Below are 23,603 nucleotides of genomic sequence, written 5' to 3'. Positions count from 1 at the left end.
ATAGAAACGTGTAACTTTCTCGGTAGCCAAAATTTATCTTAGCTAGGTTTTTACCGTGATTGATATAAACAGAGTGTGGCAGTGGCCATTTGAACAACGCTCCTGTTGAAAAGGAGTGGGAAATATATTTTTAAAGGTTCCATTAAATTACATGTAGTTTCTTGGTGTTTTTAATTTAACTATTTATCAAGTTTTATTGTTTTTTTTTTTAAATCCTTTTTTCTACTAGGATATGTTGACAAACCAAGTCTGCCTGAAGTGCAAGCATTTTGTCTCCTAGTACTTAGGTTTTACATCTTGATGGACTTTGCTTTTACAGTGTTTTACTGTGTTTTCATTTTAGGCGGAAAGCCAGATGACATCACCGTCCTCCTTTCAATTGTGGCCGAGTATACAGACTGACTCATCTAGATGTCAGCTCCTGCCTTTCCTTTCACCGTCCCAAACTGTCCCCTGCCGTGTGCTGATTCTGCGGGCGGGACCACGTTTCTTTGCCACTGATTCTCACTGGCCAGTGATGTGAACCTTTGGCCTGTCTTTTTGAGACTCAGTTGAGCTCTTTGTTGAGAACCACTACTGTCATTCACTAGCTCATGTCTGCCAGCAACAACTGAAGAGGATCGAGATTTGAAGACTGGCCTTCGTTTCTCCTTGTCCTTTTCCGTGATGGGATGGGGACTTTCAAAGTCAAAATGGCCGTTACCTTTCAAAAGTAGTTGAAGCGTTGAAAATGAGTAATGTTGGTACAGCAAATTCAAAACTACATCGTGTAAAGGGATTTTTAAAATCTAACAAATCAAATGTTATGATACATCTATTAGAAACATATATATTTCATCCAAAAAAAGTTACATGTGTACTACACAAGCATAGTCTTTGTTATGATGATTGGATGTGGCTTTATGTTTTTTTATTATAAACTCCTGTTTTTTCAGGGGTTTATAGTTCTGCTCTAAAACTTTGGCTCCGGGTTATGGAATCTTGATCCTGGGAGCTTTTTTTGTTAGAAATTGGGAGGAAAATTCATTTTAGTTCTTTGGAAGCATATGTGTCATGCTTTTTAAAAGATGCTTAATTGTGCTCTTGTGATTAAATTTTGGCCGTTTGTTGATTAGTCCAAATCACAGGCTGGTGGCCCAATCCATAGGAGGGGTGAGGGAGACTCCTTACCAAATTTTTTTTAGTGGATGTACTACTCAAGGATGTCAGACTCCTCAACACCTAGAAATTAATGTTATGGCTGAAATTCCTCCCAGCTATCAGGTAGGATGCCCCTGCATGGTAGCTCAAAGCCCGCAGGCCTAATGGGTTGAATGGACAGCATGTAACTTGAATTTTGTTGGCTTTTGATGGTCATAATACCCAGAGTCTTACTCTCGGACCTTTTATTAGTAGCCCTGCTTTCTCTAGAGTGTGCACCAAATTCATTGCGCCCACGGGGAAAGAGCATCGTGTGTGCAGCGGCAGCAGCACAAATGTCCACAAGTAAAACTTCTAGTGATGATATGGTATTTGTAGTTGCCCTAAACAGACATTTAGGGGTTTCTGAATCAAGCTTAATAATGTTTACAGTTTCCAAATAGCCATTTTGCAGTGTATAGTCTCCTCATAAAACTATCCCGCATTCAGTTTCCCATTATCTGCAAGCCCAAACTTATTTTTAAGGTTTGTGTACAAGTTGACTGCTGTAAAGATATATATTTTGGGGTCAGTTTTTTTTCTTCATTAACTTGGTGGTAGAAGAATATATATACTTAGAAATCCTTAAATTAAAGCCATGTTTTATATATAAGCCAGGTAACATTGATGTATAGATGAGAATGCAATTAAACCCGATAGGAATCTACTTGAGGAGAATATAGAAAGTCTTTTTCTCTAAAGGAGATACTTACTCCCTGGTTTATTGCATTAAAACTTATGTTTGAGGTTACCTCAACTTGTTTTAAAAGATTTTGTTTTGTGAATTTGTACTGTATATTTGAGTAACTGTCAAGCTTTTGTTTTATTTAAAATTGTTTAACATGTACCATGTACATGTCATTACTATATTTCAATGCATCATGCTTGTAACAGGCATTTCATTTATAATAAGAATGAGTTATTCATTTGTAAGCCGTTCAGTAATTTATCTACTATTCCTAAATTGGCATAATGTTAGGTATCTTCTTTGAATCACCTTTAATTACATGTCAGAATGCCTTAACTACCCTAATGTGACAAAACAATTCTTTGCTAGAGGAGTTGGGAGGGGGGAGGGTTGGGGAGGATGGAGGGAGACTCAGTTTAAATAATGAGAAATTGTTGTGCAATGATAAAACATGGAAGCGTGAATGGCAAGTGGCGGGGTATTTATTTTGCACAAACTATTCGCAGTCTTTGTATTTAAAAAGTAAAGAAAGTTGCATCCAGAAGGGCTTTGTTGGGAGGAATACGTTTATACTTGGGCCGACAACTTCTTTTGTTTGGGGTTTTTCATTATTTCTGGTCAGAGGTACGTAGCCTTATGACCTGGATATATTTTGCATTAATTTTCCAATGCCTACACTTAATTCCTGGGAAGAGCAGTGCCAGTCAGGTTACTGGTTTTCTTCTGCTCTTGTTTAACCCATCAAACACAATCGTTGTACAGCTAGCTTGGTGGTTTTACACAGCTCCTTTAATCAACTCCTTTTTTGAGAAACGGTCGTTAGAAATTGACGATGTGTTCCAGTGATGTTGAAAATAGTGGGACAAGAATTGATTTTCACAGCGGAATTGACTTTGGACCTGGCCTGTAGGTCAGTAACATGAAGTATTTTCTCTGTTTTCTTTTCCTCTCTGTCCTTTTTGTATCATGCACTTAATTTTGTGACTGTCGGGGGGGGTCTGTTGGAGTGCCACTTACCAAGCAGCTCCTCTCCCTCTCAGTGGTCAGAGGCTGCATTGGACCCACACTAGAATTCCAGGTCACAGGGCCCCAGCCTCTGGGGATGTGACTGTGCTGTACCACTTGGTGGGTCTGACTCTGAACCTGATGTGTGTGCTCGTTATATTTTAAGTCAAGCACTATAAACACACACACCATTTGCCTCATGTAATGGGACTTTTTTAACAAGAGAAAAATTGGATTTCTAATTTACATATGGCAAATTATTTATCCCTCTCTGGATGCACCAAAGACCAGTAAAGTTTATAGCTTTTCCATCTATATTTATAAAGCAATACTGTATTATAAAAGTCAATATTTTTATCACATGCTTGAAATTTTTATTTTGTTCTGTTTTGAAATGTGCACTCTAAACATATCGGAACCTAATTTCTTCCTATGAACTTAAGCTGCCTGCGCACAAAAAATTTTTTTTTTACCGAATGGAGATGCAGTAGAGTCCATAGGCTCTTGAAAACTGAATTAAGAAATGAAGGGAAAAAACAAGTTCTCTGTCCTGAATTACTCTACTGGCTCAACGTGATTGATGGGTACTAAGTCACAAAAGAATTCATTCCAGGTGTGCATGTCTGGGGGTTGGCCTGTGTCTAGATTAGAAACTAGATTCCAAGCTTTGCATGCTGGGAGAAGACTTTCCTATCAGCTGCTTTTGTTCTGGGTAGAACACTAGCCCAGAGATGGAAACCGCCTTCAGTACCGCCAACCTACCACACCAGTAACGGGGCAGGAGTTGTGGGAGTTTCCCGAGTCGCTGTTGATGTTTCCGAGATTGTGAACCAGACTGGCTGGGGCTGTACGTGTGTCTGTACTTTGGGGTGAGTTCATGGTTCTCCGCCATCCTAGATCGCCTATCTTTGGTGGAAGCTACAGCACCCAATTTCCCTGGAAACGGTATCACATTTTTGCATTTAACAAATTTTACAATATCAAAGAAACAAAATTTGCTTATAAAATGAAACTATGAACAAAAAGTATTTGGATTCTATCTGTAAAAATAAATACATAATAAATTCAATCTTTTGCAAAATTGAACCTATTAAAAACTGTGTCCATGTCAAAATTTTAACTGTAACCAGGTAGTTTGTGTCAAAGATGGCTAAATAACGGAAGCAAAATTGAATCTGTATATACTAATGAGCTGCTTTTTCTGTTGAGACTATCGTTATTTGTCTTACCCAAGAGGCAATTACCTGAATTGGATGTCTGAAATATAACTTATGCAGGAATAGTTCTGTAAATACATTTAAATAAACTGTAAAGATATTTAATAAATATAGTATTTATACTAATCTGTGTACTCTTTTTTAATTTCAGTATTAGGTAAAAATAGAATATCATCCAACAAGACCCTGCCCTTGACATTGAGTTTGTTGGTCTCCTTCAGGTCATTTCTAAGGCTCTTGGTGACTACACTTTGTAGCTGTCGTTATTGCTCTACTAGTTTTTCTGCTTTGGCTCTTTTTCACCAGCTGGTTTATTATATGACCTTAGCTTCTTCAGAAATCCATCAACACAGATTAACCAAAACTGCTTTGCACCTTCCAAATGGTAATGGAGTGAGCCACAGAAAAACCTGGTGTCTTAAATTTAGCATTCTGTATCCAGATCCTAAAATACAAATTGTATGTTATTTTACAGTATGACTGTCTTGTATAGACCAGTGCAGCATCCAGGCTACTACTCAGCATCAAGTGTTCATGACCTCAGTCCCCTGCCTACTACGATGAGTGAACTGGAAACTTCAACAAAGACACCTACCGTTACTCTTGTGCATAAAAGTTCTCTGTGTAGTCATCTTCATTTGCTAAGAATATTAGGATTTCAGTGTTAATCATCAGTGTAAGCAAAAGATACATAAATGTTCAGCCTACTGTGTGAAAGGACTAAATTAAAATTATGTGGGCATTGCCAGTTTCCCCAAAAAGCTTGGTGAAAGCCCGTTTTCATTCACTGAGGAACATCTTGGTATGAACTTGAGTTTTTATTAGGTTATTGTGGGTAGCTGTGACTCATTACTAAGCTACAAGAGCCAGATTTGTTCTGGTTTCAGTTAGAACTCTGTTCACAGTTCTAAAACCATACGAATCCCCCAGCTATCTTTGTTTATGAATTTCTCACCAAGTCTAAAGCATAGTTGCTTGCCAGCTAACATTTCCTTGTGATCTGGTGGTTTCAAAGACTTAACAAGATGTTACAGAGTCCAGTGTGTTAGGTTATGACTGACTGTAAACAGGTTTGTGGAAGGAAGAGGCACACAGTATACAATACTACATAACGGTGTCTTTGTGCCAGACTTTTTAGTCTGTTTTTGCAGGTGAGAAGCTAATTCTTAAAGGGCAAGGAACAGACACTTATCTTCCACCTTGTTCCCTTCCATACCTAGGCTCTCTTGCACGTAGAGGTTGCTGCTCTATGTCAGATAATACAAAAATTTTTGGCATCATTTCCATTAAATTCTTTTCTGCATCACACTGAAAAAAAAAATCGTATCAGAAAAATCTAAGACTCTGAAATAAAATTTTACAATATATAGAAAGACTAAAGTAAGGGTGGCTATATATTTTTATTTTTGGCCTTTTTTCCCCCAGGGTTTTTTAATCTAAAAATATTTTAACAAAATATCAGCAGCAATGCACAAAAAAAGTCATGGCATTACATGAGAAAAGGCTGCATACCTTTTTACTATTTCTGAAAGCACCAAAGCTCACATTTGCAATCAAGTATGAAATACACCTGTCTGCTAATCACAAAATTTGTTTCCAGCTATACTGATGCACTCCAAATGTCTGCTGATGAAAGGTTAAATACCTTTATGAAGCTGATGAAACTGAAAAGCTCTAGAGTGAGCCTGCATTGAACTAAAGAATTCTAGTGGGGTTTTCTCTGCAGAGAGAACTCTGGACCCTCCCAAGTAGCATCACGGATTTAAGGTGAACTGTATTACAGCTTGACAGGCACTTATTTCTAGATAAAGTCGTTGTATAAGATGCCATTTAGAAGAGCAGAAGCCCATTCTCCATTTCATCTTACAAGTCTAAAACAATATGTACTAAGTGTAAAAACATGTTTGAAATGCAAGTGAGCCAGTATATGGCCTGGGGACCAGCTCGGTACCCGTGCTTAAATGTTAGAATGTGGAGAAACTGCCATCATTCATGTCCTCTTGGCTGCCATTTGCCAGACCGTCAGAAGGGTACTTGAAGTGTTCTTGCTGATCAGAAGAAACTGCTCCAAAGAACATGCAAGAAAACTGTAGAGACAAAAAAGTTAACCGTGCTGTTTATTCCAAAGTGAAAGTTAAACCAACCAACCAAAAAAAAAAAAAAAACCCAAACCAGTTGTGGAAGATGGAACATGGGACCGACCTATAACAGTACTCAGTAAACACTTAGAGCATTGAATTAAAAAATAAGTAGATCTTACCATCTAAATTCTGTCCTCAAAGCTTTTTATACAGCATAAAGTGATGACTTTGAAGAATATTATTTCTCCTTTCAAATTTCTAATTGTAACTAAGAAACATTATTTGAGATACTTCAGTTTCTAATAAAGTTTATTTTCAATTCAATAGATTTCATAAGGTTTAACACCATAGTAGTCCGTGAAGCTTCTCATCCATCTAGTAAAATGTTGGTAGGATAATAAAATGTAATTGGGACCCCACTATGAAGGAATTTGTGATGATTGTTGGAATGAAGTTTATGTTTGTACTACTACGAATAAACGATTTCCCAATCAAATTTGAAAAATAAAATTAGAAGAAGGAAACTTATTTTAGGAAATCACGTATTTAAATGACTTTAGCATGTTATTTGTATTCAAGGATAGAGAATACTGTGTTGTTGTTTGGTACCATCCAATCAGTTCTAATTCATAGCGACCCTATGTTCAACACAACGAAACAATGCCCAGTCCTGTGCCATTCTCACAATCGTTATGTTTGAGCCCATTGTCGCAGCCACTGTGTCAATTCGCCTTGTTGACGGTCTTCCTCTTCGCTGACCCTCTACTTCACCAAGCATGGTGTCCTTCTCCAGGGTTTGATGCCTCCTGATAACATGTCCAAACAAAGTACGTGAAATGAAGTCTCGCCATCCTCACTTCCAAGGAACACTCTGGCCATATTTCTTTCAAGACAGACTTGTGCATTCTTCTGGCGGTTCATGGTATACTCAATATTCTTCACCAACACCATAATTCAGAGACATCAATTCTTTGATGTTCCTTATTCATTGTCCAGCTTTCACATGCATACGAGGCAACTGAAAATATCATGGCTTGGGTCAGGTGCACCTTAGTCCTCAGAGTGGCATCTTTGCTTTTTTAACACTTTAAAGAGGTCTTTTGTGGAGCCCCGGTGGTGCAGTGGTTAAGCATTAGGCTGCTGACCAAAAGGTTGGCAGTTCAAATCCACCAGCCACACCTTGGGAACCCTATGGGGCAGTTCTACTCTGTCCTATAGGGTAACTATGCGTCGAAATCAACTCAGCAGCAATGGGTTTTTCAGAGTTGCCCAATGCAATGTGTCATTTGATTTCCTAACTGCTGATTCCATGGGTGTTGATTGTGGATCCAAGTAAAATGAAATTCTTGACAAACGCCAGTCTTTTCTCCACGCTTACTGGTCCACTTGCGAGGATTTTTGTTTTCTTTATGTTGAGGTGTAATGCAAACTGAAGACTGTAGCCTTTGATTTTCATCAGTAAGTGCTTCAAGTCCTCTTCACTTTCAGCAAGCAAGGTTGTATCATCTGCATGTCACAGGTTGTTAATGAATCTTCACCAATCCTGACGCCACATTCTTCTTCATATAGTCCAGTTTTCTCAGATTATTTGCTCAGCAGTCAGACTGAATAAGTATGGTGAAAGGATGCAACCCTGACGCACACCTCTCTTGATTTTAAACTATGCCGTATCCCCTTGCTCTGTTTGAACAACTGCCTCTTGGTCTATACTATACTTGATACTATAAACAATCATAATTTCTTGTGGAACACAAGTGACTCAATCTCTGCTTGGATATGCCTTGTTAGAAATCACTGAATGAGCAATTCAACTATTGTGTATTGATACTCTATAAATCAGACTTTTCTCCGTTTCAGACTGGCTTCATCCCCTCCTCCATCAAAAAGTAAGCAAATTAATCTTACAGGTTATTGGAGGTAGGCTGTGACAGGAAGATTGGGAAGGGAGACAGGTGATGAGAATTCTTGACTGAGACGTAGTCCCATCTCAACATTTTCCTTTTACCTTCCTGAGATAAGGGGAGCCTGGTGCTTCCTCTGCCGTGCCAGCACTACTTTCTGGAACTTCACTGATGCCTCCTTCTGCTCTTTTCATCCTAGGGGTGCTGCAGTTTTCCAATGCAGAGGTCTTTGTGGAAGACTTGGTAGGACGGAGCCTTTCGGGTGCTGCTTTTCTCGAGACACACTCTGGGGCCTTGCTGGTCACATTTTTACCCGTCTTTGAATTTGACTGGATCAAGTCTGACCTGAGGGATTAACAGGGATTAAATGAATGAACTATTGTCTTTGAAATATATTTTTAATCTAACAAATGAATCATTGTGAGATGACAGTGATGGCACTGGTTTGGAGAAGGTACTGAAATAACATGGAACAAATTGTTGAAAGCTAAGATTTATGTATGTGATTGCTTAAAAATTCTCTCAACAGATTAAAAAATTTTCAGTAAAGCAACCCAAGTGCATGGACACTATTTGTCTTATGGTTAACAGGACCAAGTTAGAAAAACAGTTAAATAAATTATGATACATCTATATGATAAAATGTGCAGTCATTAAAAATATCTGCAAGCATAATCAGTGATATTGGGACATGCTCATGATACAATATTTTGGGGGGAAAAAAAGGATAAAAAACTACATATGCTGTTGCAACATTATTCACAATAGCCAAAAGGGGGAAGCCACCCAAGTGCCCATCAACAGACGAATGGGTAAACAAAATACGGTCTGCCCATACAACTGATATTATTTAGCCATCATTAAAATTAAGAGTGTTGGGCCTGAAAAACAAACAAAAAAAGCTACATACACTGCATGATCCCAATTTTGTTTTAAAATATAAATAAAACTCTGCAAGAAAATACAGTGAACCAAAATGTTAACAGTGATTACCTCTGGGTGGCGCAATTATAGATGATGTTTATTTTCTTCTTTTCTGTATTTTCCAAATTTCCCACAGTAACTGTGTATTTTTACAGTGAAGCCCCCGCAGAAAGTTAACATAAAATCAAAAAAATAATAATAAATGTCCTTATGTCTGAGGAAGAGAGTTTGAAGTAGTAAATTACTGACTTTGCTATGAACCTTCACACTGTGTCACTTTTAAAAAATGAAACCTATAATTTGGAAATGTTAAATTTTGGTCAGAAGAGAAGAGGCAAGATTATTGACAGTCCTATGCTAGTTAGATCTTACTGTAGCTTCTCCTGATTCAAATTTCTGACCTTCTTATGTTCTATCCCCAACTGTTTCCTAAATGAATGCCACTGAATTATTTCAGAATAAGATTGTGCAATGGCTTTTCTCCAACCATTCAAGAAGTTAAAACATGGCCTTACCTTTTTAGTTTTTGTGAAAGACACAGTGATTGCGGCGAAGATGTCCTACTTGGTACAACAACTAATGTAGCCAAAATAAAGTTGGCTTCCAATAACATATCATCAATACTTAAAGCCATAGGTCTACAAATGGAAAATCAGAGCAAAAATGACAGTCATTTTCTTACAGACATTAGGAAAATGTTAGAATATTACAATTCTGGCGTGAAAAAAAATGTAGAAGTCCTGTGTCTTTTCACAAATTAACAGTCCTAAGAGTTGAAAGGGCCCTCAGAAAATCATCAGATCTAATTTCATAAAACACATTTTAACCCAATCTCATTTGAAATTTTAGTTCTGAAATATCATGAAATACCATAGTTTCATAGAGATTTAACTTGTTTAAGCCCCATGCAAATTTCTAATTAGACAATTTATTGAGCAGTGTCAAATTAAAACTGCTTTCGCTCTGCAGAAGAATGTATCTTTCTCAATCAAGTTACCAATTTAACAAAAACCATGTTATAAATTTAGCATCCTTTATATTTTTAGTTGGATAAACGTTGCTGGTAAAGTTACAGAATCTCTGAAGTGTGAATTATTTTCAAAATGATCCAAAGAGTTTTATTATGATAAAACATGTAACAAAAGAAAATAATCAAACTCGGAAAGTCTCCAAGGACCTACTTTCCAGGAAAATCAAAATAAATGGATATAGGAGCATGTATAGCTTCTGAAAATGTCAGCATTCCCTGAGAGAAGAAAACAAGAAAAATACTTGAAATTTTTATAAGCTACCAGTGAAATGTTGGATTTTAATCTGACGCAAATACTTGTGTTTACCTTTAATTCTTTGAAGCAAAATGTTACCTCAGTGTCAACTCCAATTTGAAAAAAGTCAAACTCATCTGGGCCAACAGACATCTCACTGTACACAGAATTAGTCAAATCTGCTCAATATTATGGAAAGATAATAAAATTAGTTCCATAGTTACATTTTAATACTAAGGTAAAACCGTAAGTGGTAGATTAAAAATAGCCACGAATTCTTTGACGCTTCTTCACTAAGTGAATCTGGGGGGGCTCTATGACTACTCCGACCAGTAAGGTACCAAGGTCAAGATAAGGCCTTTGAGCCAGTTTCCGGGCCCAGGCCTGAAGAGACTGGCAGCCTCCACTTCCTGTCTCTTGGAACACAGCCACCACTCTGTATGAAGTCCAAGTTAAATGGAGAGGCCACATATGTGTGGGCACTGGTTGACAGCCTAGCTGAGCTCCAGCTTCAACTACCAGCCACATCAGTGAACCATGTTGGACATTTTCAGATGATTCCAGCCCCAGACACTAACTGTATGAGGGAACCCAAGGAAGAACTGTCTAGCTGAGCCCCATCAATCCACAGAGCCATAAGATATGTAAGTTATTATTTTAAGCCACTCTGTTTTGGAGTGGTTTGTTACAAAGTAACAACCAGAATACTATAAGAACTAATTGATTCTAAGAAAAAAATTTATATTTACATATAAAACATTATATCCCATCTTGTTTCAAAAACTATTAGCAAAAATGAGATAACAGATAATATAGATGTACCATACTTAAAAGCGGCTTAAGTGAATTTATAATTTTTTACTGAGATATAATTCATATCATAAAATTCATTTTTAAGTTTTAAAAATTGAAATAAAATTTATATAACACGAAATTCACCATTTTAACCATTTTTAAGTGTTACAATCCATGTTTCTTTAGTATATTCAAAGTGTTATGCAACCATCGTTACTATCTAACTCTAGAACATTTTCATCACCCCAAAAACAAACCCCAGATCCATTAGCAGTCACTCCCCGTTCCCCTATCCCCAGCCCCTGGTCACCACTCATCTTCTTCTCTCTCCGGATCTGCCTGGTGTGGACATTTCATATAAATGGAACATACAATATGTGGCCTTTTCTGTCTGGCTTCTTTCACTCAGCATGTTTTCAAGGTTCATACATGTTGTAGTATGTGTCAGTATCCCTTTTTATTGATGAATAATATTCTACTGGATAGATATACCACATTTTGTTTATCCATTAATCGGTTAATGGACATTCTGGTTGTTTCTACTTTGTGGCTATGACTAATGCTGCTAGGTACATTCATGTACAGGTTTCTCTGTGAAAATGTTTTCATTTCTTCTGGCTATACACACGGGAGTGGAAGTGCTGGGTCATATGGTAGCTCTATGTTTAACATTTTGAGAAACTGCCGCACTGTTTTCCACAGAGGCTGCTTCCTTTTACATTCCCACTAGCAATGTATGAGGTAACCATATATGGAGATAGAAACTGTCATTCAATATCTTCCATAAAACCTTGTTACACAAAGATATCAATGATAATTACAGCTATCACCTGTTGCCATCGAGTCAGTTTCAACTCATAGCAACCCTATTATATCTATAGGTAGGGCCTGTTTTTTGAGTCTCCAGGTGGTATAAATGGTTAAGTGCTCGGCTTCTAAGTGAAAGGCTGGTGGTTCAAGTCCATCCAGAGACACCTCAGAAGAAAGGCCAGGTGATATACCTCTGGAAAAAATCAGCCATTGAAAACCATATGGAACACAGTTCCACTCTGACACACATGGGGTCGCCATGAAGCAGAATCAACTCGCCTGCAACTGGTACTGGTACGTGGGGCCAATTTCGGAAATCAAAATTTTATTTTCACACCTGTCAGCTAAGCAAGCTTTTGTTTTAAGAGCCCCATTCTCACATCTGTGTCTGTCAGTGCTAGCCAATAGTGGCCATCAATATTTCCTTACAGCCATGTATGACCAACTGCCACTGAGTGGACTCAGACTACCTCTGGAAAGTGGGATTTCAGGTGACTCTGTAAATTAGTTGTTTTTTTTTTTTGTATTTTTAATTTTGTTGATTAACGATGAATTACATAAAGAATAAAAGTTAAATGCTATGTATTTTTTTAAAAAGGACAAAACAATATTCATCTTAAGAAGGTTCATGTCACTCCCAGTGCACTAGCATAGATTAAGATCAATAATAAACCACTGGGTCCCCGGCCAACCATAACTATAACTACTCATTAGAAAGCTGCTCACTAGGGACAGTGTCTCCTGGTTACTCATTGGCCATCTTTATTCAGTGATGGCATTATGGAAAAAAAACAGACCCTTTCACTAGCCAGGTACATATTTTCCAGACACGCACTCCTAAATGCCAAAAAAGAATGCTAGATGAGATCTGAGAGAGGCAATAAAAACAGTGCTCAGGAGCCACACCCCCTATATTCAGATCCTAACCCACCACTTCCTAACTGGGTGCCATCAGGCACGTCACTTCTTTCCCAGTTCTCCAATTTCTCCATATGTAGGATTGGGATGACAGAGTACCTAGCCCACAGACTCGTTATGAAGAGCAAATAGATTAAAAAATGTAACCACTTAGAACAGTACTTGGCACATCCTAAGCACTGCAAAAGTCATCTGACCCAACTTAAGCCCTGGTTCTACTGGTTTCTCATTTTAAAATAATAGTTCCTTCCTTTGTGTTTTTTTTTTTTTTCCTTTGTATTCTTCCTTTACTACTATCACTGAAAAGAAAAACATTAGCCAAGCTCAAAGAGACACCAAGAGCTTATTGTGCCAAAAAGTTTGCCTAGCAAATTTCCTTGATCCCCAACTCCTGAGTTAATTGTGCCTTAGTTTTTCCATTCCATCTAGATAACTCTTGGGAGAGCTGATTTAAGGGGCATTCCTATTTTGTGCCCTATCTGTTGGCCATCGGGAATATTTTTTACATTTCTAATTCAAAGTTACTTTTTCTTATGTGGTCAAAAATCATCTTAACTGGATTGCTAGCCTCAGTTTCTTTTCTTTTTTTTTAATGCTTAACACCAAACCAAAAAAAACCAAACCTGTTGCCCGTGAGGCATTCCAACTCACAGCAACTCCACAGGACAGAGTAGAACTGCCCTATAAGGTTTCCAAGAGCGGCTGGTGGATTCCAACTGCTGACCTTTTGGTTGGCAGCTGGGTGATTAACCACTGCACCACCAGTGCTCCATGCTAAACACAAAGGACAGCAAAAGATGAGAAGCAGACCTTATAAATTCTTAACTGAAAATATGTTTTCCTCAATAACCATTCTGACTTTAAAACAACCTGAATTTCAATTCAGCAATTCAGCAAGTATTTTAATTGCTGGTGTGTGACATTTCTTGGATCTGTTAAAATTTTTTAACTATCTTTTTTAAACCTTACTGCTTTGTAAAAAAAAAAAAGAAATTTTTTTTTTTTTTTAGTAATAAATATCATGCCACTTATACTTACTATATGGTTAATAATCAAGAAAGTCACGAAGTAATAAGCCATCAAAGTACCATGACAAACATAATCCTTACCCACTGATCCCTCATGGGAACTCTTGAGGCAAACGTTCAGTGGAGTCGCAGCAAGAGTGACTTCCTCTTGACTTGATGTAAAAAGAACAATCGCCTCGGCGAGCACTCTAGAAAATGTAACAAGAATATGAACTACGTTTGAAAAGCATATGGAAAAAAAAACCCTGTTAACTGGGACTCAAATCTTTAGCCTGGAAATAAACAGGCTAGCTGGCCTGGGTTTAGAAAAAATTGCCTATCTTCTTTCCAATACATGAACCATTATATTTTTAGTATATTTATAAATTGCAACTTCATTTGAAGGCCAAGCGAAAAGCCAAAGAAGTGCTCTTGTTAAATTAAAGACACGGGCAAGCTGCAGGACGACCGAAACACCAGAACAAAACGTCTATAATTCTGTGTTTCGGTATGCCAGATATATTTTGAAAAAATGGGCCTGGGACCGTACTCCAAAGGAAGATAGCAGAAAACAGCTGTTCAGATGAAACTGGGGTGAACTATACTGGAGACTGAGGTTAGGGGTGGAGGTCTGTCAGCAGTCTGCTGCTTATGTTACTTTTTCTTCCTTCCTTGTCCTACACTACTACTTTTAAGGTTCTCTTGACATTCCAAATATCCCCTTTCAGGGGCTCTCCCTTTTTTTTTTTTAAGAGCTTTACTGAGATATAATTCACACGCCATACAATTCATCACTTAAAGTGGTTTGATTCGCATTTCCCTAATGACTCATGAAAGGAGCCCTGGTGGCGCAGTGGTAAAGTGCTTGGCTGCTAACCGAAAGGTCAGTGGTTCAAATCCACCAGCTGCTCCGTGGGAGAAAGATGTGGCAGTCTGCTTCCATAAAGATCACAGCCTTGGAAACCTTATGGGGCAGTTCTACTCTGTCCTACAGGGTTGCTTTGAGTCAGAATTGACTCTGCTGCAGGGGTTTAGTTTAATGACAAATGATGTTGAGCATCTTTTCATGTGTTTCTTGGCTATTTTTATGTCTTCTTTGGAGAATGTCTTATTTAAATCCTCCATCATTTTTTAGTTTTTTTTTTTTTTTAACTTATGAGCTCTGGGCTCCTTTAGAAATTGAAATGTTGTTAGATAAAAATGGGATTCTTAGAATTTATGTAATCTTGGTGCTAGCCTGATGCTAGACATTAGCCTAGCAGTGTTTCTTAATGTCAAAATGTCAGGAACACCTACCAAATTTGTCTGGGAACTATTCCAGTGTAAAGGGGGAGGTGTTGTGTGTTGCAAGATACCAAGAGCTCATAAAGAAAAATAGGTAATTGGATGAGACCCTTCAAGACAAACATCTTTAAATCAGGGCAAATCTACATATATCCTTAATTCCACCTTTCCTCTTGATAGTTATTACGGGATGCAGGCTTCTGTGATAGGAGCAGGCTTAGGCAGGAGAGAATTATCTGTAGTGTGGAGGTGGGGGGAACTATGTAACCTTCGTGTGAGTTTACTCTTTTGAGTTAGACTTGGCATGTGACGTTGCCTGCTCTCAGGACGCCCAAGCTCATCATGAAGTCAATCCCACTTCCTGAGATTCCACAAGTCAGACTGGTCTCTGTTCTCAGTACGTCATCCTAAGACTCCAGAGAGGCTGTGACTGCTAACAGAGATCCCAACAGCAGGCAAGAGTACAAAGAACAAAGAAGGAGGCGGCTTCGGTCCTGGTTCTGTCTCTGCTGTAAACTAACTTTTTGACCACAAGTAACTCACTTGATCTCTGTGGGTCTCAATTCCTTCTTGAAAGGAGAGGGCCAGATTAAATCATTTAATATTTATTCAGAGTCTACTATATGCCAGGCACTGTGCTAGGGGCTGGGCAAACGAAGTAGAAAAAAGCTCTGTTTCTGCCCTAGAGGAACTCATGATTAGCTGGAACCACACTCAGAACTAACTATGTTATAATGAGGATTGGCAATCTGGAAAGTGGTCAAGGAGTGGGAGGGAAGTCTAAGAGAATTTCTGAAGCACGGAAAGAGAAGAACTAACAGGCCAGTCAAATTCTGCCACTTGAACTGGCCCTTTTGAATAAATAGTATTTAGTTGGGGATGGGGAGAAGAAGTAGGAGGAAGTTCCTTATTACCCTGAAATTTGAATATTCTGGAAAAATAGAAAGACAAAAAGATCTTTTCATGGTAAAATGTCAGAATTTGCTAAATAGGTGCGTGAATGTGCTGCATCTACTACTTTCTGCCCTGCTCTCTAGTTGGAAATACTTCACAATTAAAAGATGTATTCGACGCCTGCCTTCAGATGCTCCACACTTCTTGCCTAGACTTACTATTTCACTCTGATTTTCTGTTTCATGCAAGTTCTTGCCTGGTGGAAAAACCAAAGTGAACACTGTGGACAAACCTATGATGAAAAACTGTTTGACTGTGCAGTTCAAGAGAGAGAAGTCATACGTTTACTGCATTTACTCCTCCCCAGGGCTCAAGAAATGGCAGAAGAAATATAAAAATAGATAGCAACACTTGAAGACAGGCAAAAGTGCCTTGCCTGGGTAAGGAAGGTCTGGGAAAAAAGCAGAAGCCCACTGTGCCCCTACACCAAGCCATGTTTTCTTTAAAAAAACAAACTATGCTTGTAGTGTATGATAGGAATGTGTATGTGTGTGTTGTATGTGTGAGAGAGACAGAGAAAAAGCGATCTCCATAGCCATAGGGAGATGGAGGGTTACAGAGAGATTGGCTACAAATAAAAGAAAGCCTAGAAGGATACACACCAAGTTAATAGAGGTTACCCCTGCCAAGTGGGACACAGAGGGCAGGTAAAGGGGAAACGCTTCCGTTTTTCACCTTTCTACTCTTCTAAATGTTTTTGATGTACTGCAAGGAGCATGTATTGCTTTTTTAATATGAAAGACAAGAAGGCTATCTTTTGGCTCATAAAGTAATGCTAATTAAGGTTTAATGCTTAGCTGAAAAACTGGGTGGACTTTCATTGACAAGTTGGCCCCACTCATTCTCTAGAACAAATGAAAACTGAAACACGTAGGGATTAAATCAATTCACATCAGAAATGTTAAAATTTCCTTGTGCTATATGTTAACCCAAAAGTCGGCAGTTTCAATCCACTAGCCGCTCCTTGGAAACCCTATGGGGGAGGTTCTACAATATCCTAGAGGGTGGCTATGAGTCCGAATCATTAATGCGTTCTAAGACTCAGACGGAAGGTACCATGCAAATGCAACATATTATTTAGATAATATATTTTTCTCTTTTGATATTACCTAATGATATAGAAAGTCACTGATTGGATATTTTTAGAACTTTCTTGGCCACTAAAGTTATTACTGATACCATTGGCCAAGTATTATCTACTATTCTCAAAATTTCCCCCCTGCCCCTGTAAGTGATTTCTCTAAGTCAAGTTTCAGCTCTTAAAAAAAGAAAAATGTAAGTAATGGAAAAGCTCTAGGCCACTGATTCTTTACTCTGTGATCATATTATATTCAGAAAAAGAAACACAACAGAGAACTCATTACCTTGGTTGAATCGTTAGTGTGTTAGTACACCTATTCTTTTCAAAAATCACTTGCAAAGGCTGACTTTCTTGAAAACACACATTATGAGTTCTTTTAATACCTTAAAAATAAGAAAGAAACCTGTTAATAATTTTAAGTACAAAATGAGCTGATTAAAAAAGTCTTTAAATTCCACCCAAAGCCAAACCAAATCTACTGCCATTAAGTTGATTCCCACTCATAGTGATCCTATAGGGTTTCCAAGGCTGTACATCTTTACAGACTGCCACATCTTTTTCCCATGGAGCAGCTGGTGGATTCGAACTGCTGACCTTTTGGTTAGCAGCCAAGTGCTTAACCACTGTGCAACCAGGACTCCTTTAAATTCCACATCCAGGTTAAAATAACAAAATTAAAGTGACGTTTCTTATTTGGCAGGTACACAGAGCTTGGAGCAGGACTATTCCTTAGTGAAATGTGTTTACTGCTCCCTAGTGGACACCAGACAACATGTCAGACCATCTGACCAACCAGGCAGTACAGTACACATAGGCAGTTTTAAGACAGTGATTCTGTGTAAGATAGTGATTGCCTACCACAGAACACATATCTATGAATCTCCTTTACTATCTTTTATCCAGGACTGATATTTCTGGATGGGACCTGGGCAGTTAGACTTGAGTATCTGGTCTGTGAATTATTTCCCTCTGAGAGGAAGCAAAGGAGAGGAGGCATTAGTGGTTCCGTGGTAGAACTCTCACCTTCCATGCAGGAGACCCAGGTTCCATGCCCAGCCAATGCGTGTCATGCGCAGCCACCACCCGTCTGTCAGTGGAGGCTCGCGTGCTGCTAGAGTCTTCCAGACTAACACAGACTAGGGAGAATGCCTGGCCATCAACTTCTAAAAATCAGCCAAGGAAAACTCTGTGAGTCAAATCCTATGGATCACAATAGCTCTATCCCCAACTGATCATGGGGATGGCACACAAACAGGCAGCGTTTCCTTCCGTTATGCAGCAACACAGAGGTTACTTACGTGTACTTGCCTTGTTTGCACGCAGTTGTGATAGTAATGCACGAATATGGTGTACTCTCAAGGAGTAAATTTAAGGCAGTTAATGCAAGTTCAACAAGGTTAGGCAGTATGACTCTGTACTGTTGAGATGAGATCATCCTTTTTTTCTACAAGCAGATGCTAAATCATCTTTTTTTTTTTTAAAAAAAAAATCATCTAAGAAATCACTGTTCTACTGTTTATGGTTAGATCCCTTTTCAGCAGCTCGTGTTTCAGCAATTGCTTTCTAAGTCTAAAGACAGCCGAGGTTATCTGTAAGACAAAAATCCTCACAACCGGACCAACAAGCAACATCTTGACAAATGGAGAAAAGACTGACATTGTCAAGGGTTTCATTTTACTTGGATCCACAATCAACACCCATGGAGACAGCAGTCAAGAAGTCAAGCAGCATACTATATTGGGCAAATCTGCTGCAAAAGACCTCTTTAAAGTGTTAAAAAGCAAAGATGTCACTTTAAGGACTAAGGTGCGCCTGAACCGTGTCATGGTGTTTTCAATCACCTTACATGCATGCAAAGCTGGACAATGAATAGGGAAGACCTAGGAAGAATTGATGCCTTTGAATTACGGTGCTGGCAAAGAATATTGAATATACCATGGACTGTCAGAACAGCATACAAATCTGTCTTGGAAGAAGTACAGCCGGAATGCGCCTTAGAAGCAAGGATAGCGAGACTTCATCTCATATACTAAAGAAATGTTATCAGGAGGGAATAGCCCTGGAGAAGGACTTCACGCTTGGTAAAGTAGAGGGTCAGTGAAAGAGAGGAAGACCGTCAAGGAGATGGACTGGCACAGCGGCTGCAACAATGGGCTCAAGCAAAACAATGATTATGAGGATGGTACAGGACTGGGCAGTGTTTCATCTGTTATACGTAGGGTCACTGTGAGTTGGAACCGACGACAGCACCTAACGACAACAACAATCTGTGATTTCTTCCCAAATTCCAAATCTGTACTTCTAGCAGCTTATTAGATATTTCTTTCTGAGTGACTTTTCTCAATTAAAGTTGAACCAGATTATTAATGTAAAATTGTAAGCATAATTTGCTAATAAGCCACTTAACCCAATTACTGTAGCAGCTGCCTAGCCAGCCTCTATCCTCCTACTTCACCCTTCTTTCCTGAACCACTCTTTCTCCAGTGTGTAGCAGCCATGAGGTTTGGGTGGGAATGACTCCACTTCCAGCTCTAGGGGTGGGCCCTGCCAGGTAATCTTATCCCCCTGCAATAAGCCAAGACAGAGAATGGCATTCCCCTGGTCACCAGGATTAGTTTAGGTTGGTCCAATCAGAGCAAAGTCAAGCACTTTTGTCTAACAGATATAGGAAGTGAGACTCTCCCCCTAGATGTGAATAAGGAAGCCAGTAGCTCCCATTGGTGCTGGAGGTCACCTTATTATTCTAAGTGAAACTGGCCCTCACTTGGAAGATAAAACTGACACATGGTATAGAGTACACCTCTGGGTAAAAAACAAATAAATAAAATGAAGCTGCAGCCTGGATCATTCCTTAAGCCTGATCTAACTTTGAACTTTTCATTTATATGAGCCAATATTCTTCTTTACTGTTCAAGCCAGTTTGAGTTGAATTTTGCTTTTTCTGTTTACTTGTGACCTAAAACATCCTAAATCATACAACTACCCTACAAAGACTATTAAAAAAAAAATTAACCAATCACACATATTTATTGAGCCATTTGAGAGATACTTAAGAAACTGAAGATTGACTGTTTAAAATCTAGCTGGAGATAAGGGATGAGGATAAGCAGTCACAGCAGTCACTGACCATTGAGAGCACTCCCTCTGCGTCAGGGACCATGCTACGTGCTTTACGTGTGTGATCTCAACAACTCACCCTCACAACAATGCTGCAATACGGGGGAAGGTAAGATGATCCCCATTTTACAGAGAAGAAAATGAAGGCTCAGGGGCTTATGTCCTGTCACAAAGGTAATAAGTAGAGCAGAATTCACACTCATGTATGTCTGTGTGACTCCAAGGCTTATTGTGCTTTTAATCATGCTTTTTGCATAATTCTGCTATTACATGAACTAAAATTCAAGGAAGGGGAAAAAGAAGGCTAAATCAGTGGTATTTTGTAGAGGAAAAAATTAAAGAATATAATATAAATATAAGCTAAAATAAAAAAAGACATGATTAGCCTATATGAGACCAAACGGTCAGCAATTACTTTCAAACAAAGATAGGAATGTAAGGGGACAGGGAAACTAGATTAATGGAAACAGAACAACCAGAATGAAAATAATGAGAATGTTCACGCAACGAGAAGATTGTAACCAATGTCACTGAACAACTTGTGCAGAAATTGTTGAATGGGGACCTAGACTGCTTTGTAAACCTTCACCAAAAACACAAAAAAATATTATTTTAAAAAAGATCTGATTAAGATAAACGCAAATTAAATAAAGAAATATAAGACAAATTGTAGCATTAAGGTTATCTTTCGTAAGACCATACCGCTACAAAAAAGATTTGGACCACTATCACAAGCACAGATCTTGTAAAACATAAAATTCTACCTGTTAACTTCAAATAAAACAGCAAGAATCATAATAAGTATAACTATACTTACAGAATGTGGTAGGCATTCTTCTAAACACTTTACACGAATAACTCATTGAATCCTCACAACAACCCAAGGAGGCTGGTACTAAAATTAATCCCATTTTACACATTAGAACACTGAGGCACAGAGATGTAAAATAATTTGCCCAAGGTCACACCAAGGAAGGTGCAGAATCTGGCAGACTTGGTGGGATCCAGGGTCCATGCTTTTGATCGTTTTGTTGTTAGGTGCTGTCAAGTCAGTTCTGACTCACAGCAACCCTGCGTACAACAGAACGAAACACTGCCTGGTCCTGTGCCATCCTCACAACTGTTTCTGTGTTTGAGCCCATTATTCCAGCCACTGTGTCAGTCTCGTTGAGGGTCTGACCCTCAACTTTGCCAAGCATGATATCCTTCTCCGGGGACTCATCCCTCCTTGACAACACATCCAAAGTACACAAGAGAAAGTCTTACCATCCTCGCTCCCAAGGAGCACTCTGGTAGTACTTCTTCCAAGACAGATTTGTTTGTTCTTCTGGTAGTCCATGGTATATTCAATATTCTTCACCAATACCATAATTCAAACGCATCAATTCTTTGGTCTTCCTTATTCATTGTACAGTTTTCTCATGCATATGAGGCAATGAAAACACCATGGCTTGGGTTAGACACACCTTAGTCCTCAAAGTGACAGCTTTGCCTTTTTAACACTTTAAAGAAGTCTTTTGCAGCAGATTTGCCCAACGCAATGCATCATTTCATTTCTTGACTGCTGCTTCCACGGGCATTGATTGTGGATTCAAGCAAAATGAAATCCTTGACAACTTCAATCTTTTTCCCTTTTTCATGATGTTGCTTATTGGTCCAGCTGTGTGGATTAATCGCTATGCTATACATATTTAAGCATGTGATAGTCCTGTAAGCACAACAAGTTAATATCTAGCATGCAGGGTTAGACCTGCTGCCATTAAGTCAATTCCGACTCACAGCGACCCTAGAGGACAGAGGAGAGCTGCCCCATAGTGTTTCCAAGGAGTGGCTGTTGGATTCGAACTGCTGACCTTTTCGTTAGCAACCTGAGTGCTTAACCACTGCGCCACCAGTGCTCCAGCATGCAAGGTTAGGAGTCAGAAAATCTATTTTACCATAGGTGAGGCAGAGGGAATGTAGGCTCCTACTCATAAGAGCCTGCACTCAAATCCAGGCACTGAGACCTACTAGCTCTGTGACCTTGGGCCAGTCACCAAGCTTCTTTCAGCCCCAGACATGATAAGATCTGCCTCCTAGAAGGCTTTCAACGGAACATGCTAGGCATTCTTCAGCGGGTAGGTTTTCTTATTTTCTGTTCTTACCAAGGAATATTTGTGGTTCAGTCAACACACACAAAGCAGTCTTACAGAGTATCATGAAGCAGCCAGTTCATCTGAGAACAGCCAACTGTTTAAATTCAAATGGACATAAAAAAAAAAAAAACTGGTTTGTATGCAGCAAACCTTGCGCCTTGACAAGTCAATAAAGGGAAATGATTATTTAATACCAAATATCTCACTATATCTCTACGGTGAAAGGTATCTCTAAGGTGACAGGTACAGTAATACTTTTCAAGTACTTCCAATGGCCCATCGCAAAATTATACAAATCCTAAGTAACAGTGCGAATGGAAATTCCTGATGTGAAGTTTGAATAATGAATATTCCAAACATGAGAAATAAGGAAAAAAATACAATATTTTAAACTAGTTTTAATTACACCTACCATGTCTGCAGAAGAATTGAATAAGTACTTCGGACTTGTCAGATCTGGTGACTATTTTGCACTTCTCTACATTCCTTTCAAGGGAATTCAGACATCTAAAGATGGGCAGAATTGACTGTAACACAAATACGTTATAGAACAGCATATACTTAATATGGTTGTTCACTTAGTTTTTTAAAAGTTAACAAAGCTCTGAGGTCACCTTGTAGCTAAATAACAAACTGCCTGACAAAATAAGGAATATTACCCATAAGCACTGTTCTCCTTTAAAAAAATCACTTGTATGTGACCAAGAAACAACTACTTTAAAACAAAGATGAGAATGTAGGAGGGCAGGGAAACTAGATGAAAAGAAATGGTACAACCAGAATGAAAATGACAATGTTCATGCATTGTGAAGAATGTAACCAATGTCACTCAACGATCTGTGTGGAAATTGTTGAATGGGAACCTAAACTGCTGTGTAAACATTCACTGAAAACAAAATAGAATATTATTTTTAAAAAAAGCTAGCAAATGAAGAATATGCATATTCATCAGTGAATACACTTATCCTGTATGCCATTTAAATCAAGCATGGAATAGATATGATATATAATAAATATTCCCACAGTACAAGAGAAAGCCAAGGTCACTTCTATTTACCTTCATTGCCAACTGGCAATTTAAATTCGATGGTGTGGCTTTACCATTTATTTCCACTGAAGCCGACCATTGATAATGTTGAAAAAACAAAGGAGACAAGAGGACACATCCATACGCTGATCGACAAGCATTCACAGATCTTAGAGCAAGCTGGGGAAAAAAAGAATTAATAGCTATTTAGAAGA

At 38.6% G+C, this 23,603-nt stretch overlaps 2 protein-coding genes across 12 annotated transcripts in view; one reads left to right on the top strand and one right to left on the bottom strand.

Annotated features, from left to right (window-relative positions):
* Positions 1-6,263, top strand: part of PPTC7 (protein phosphatase targeting COQ7) — a 42,985-nt gene extending 36,722 nt beyond the window's left edge. For both annotated transcript variants that reach the window (XM_003420306.4, XM_023539292.2), the window contains exon 6: positions 344-6,263. In XM_003420306.4, the coding sequence (XP_003420354.1) occupies positions 344-402 (59 nt within the window). In that variant the 3' untranslated portion in view covers positions 403-6,263. The remainder of the gene's footprint in view (positions 1-343) is intronic.
* RAD9B (RAD9 checkpoint clamp component B) overlaps positions 5,278-23,603 on the bottom strand; it is a 28,124-nt gene continuing 9,798 nt past the window's right edge. For 6 of the 10 annotated variants that reach the window (XM_023539288.2, XM_023539289.2, XM_064272186.1 and 3 more), the window contains 9 exons: positions 23,419-23,568; positions 22,774-22,888; positions 17,393-17,492; positions 13,893-13,999; positions 10,333-10,439; positions 10,177-10,241; positions 9,511-9,633; positions 8,176-8,416; positions 6,054-6,176 (listed from right to left, as the gene is read on the bottom strand). In XM_023539288.2, coding sequence (XP_023395056.1) covers positions 6,054-6,176; positions 8,176-8,416; positions 9,511-9,633; positions 10,177-10,241; positions 10,333-10,439; positions 13,893-13,999; positions 17,393-17,492; positions 22,774-22,888; positions 23,419-23,568 — 1,131 coding nt within the window. Of the gene's footprint in view, positions 5,398-6,053; positions 6,177-8,175; positions 8,417-9,510; positions 9,634-10,176; positions 10,242-10,332; positions 10,440-13,892; positions 14,000-17,392; positions 17,493-18,132; positions 18,273-21,492; positions 22,456-22,773; positions 22,889-23,418; positions 23,569-23,603 lie in introns of those variants that run through there. The other 4 variants (XM_064272191.1, XM_064272192.1, XM_064272190.1 and 1 more) reach the window with 4 other exon arrangements.

Source organism: Loxodonta africana, chromosome 19, assembly GCF_030014295.1.
Source record: "Loxodonta africana isolate mLoxAfr1 chromosome 19, mLoxAfr1.hap2, whole genome shotgun sequence".
Taxonomy (NCBI): Eukaryota; Metazoa; Chordata; class Mammalia; order Proboscidea; family Elephantidae; genus Loxodonta; species Loxodonta africana.
Note: the sequence above shows the minus strand (reverse complement) of the source record. Positions and strands in the feature narration are given on the sequence as shown.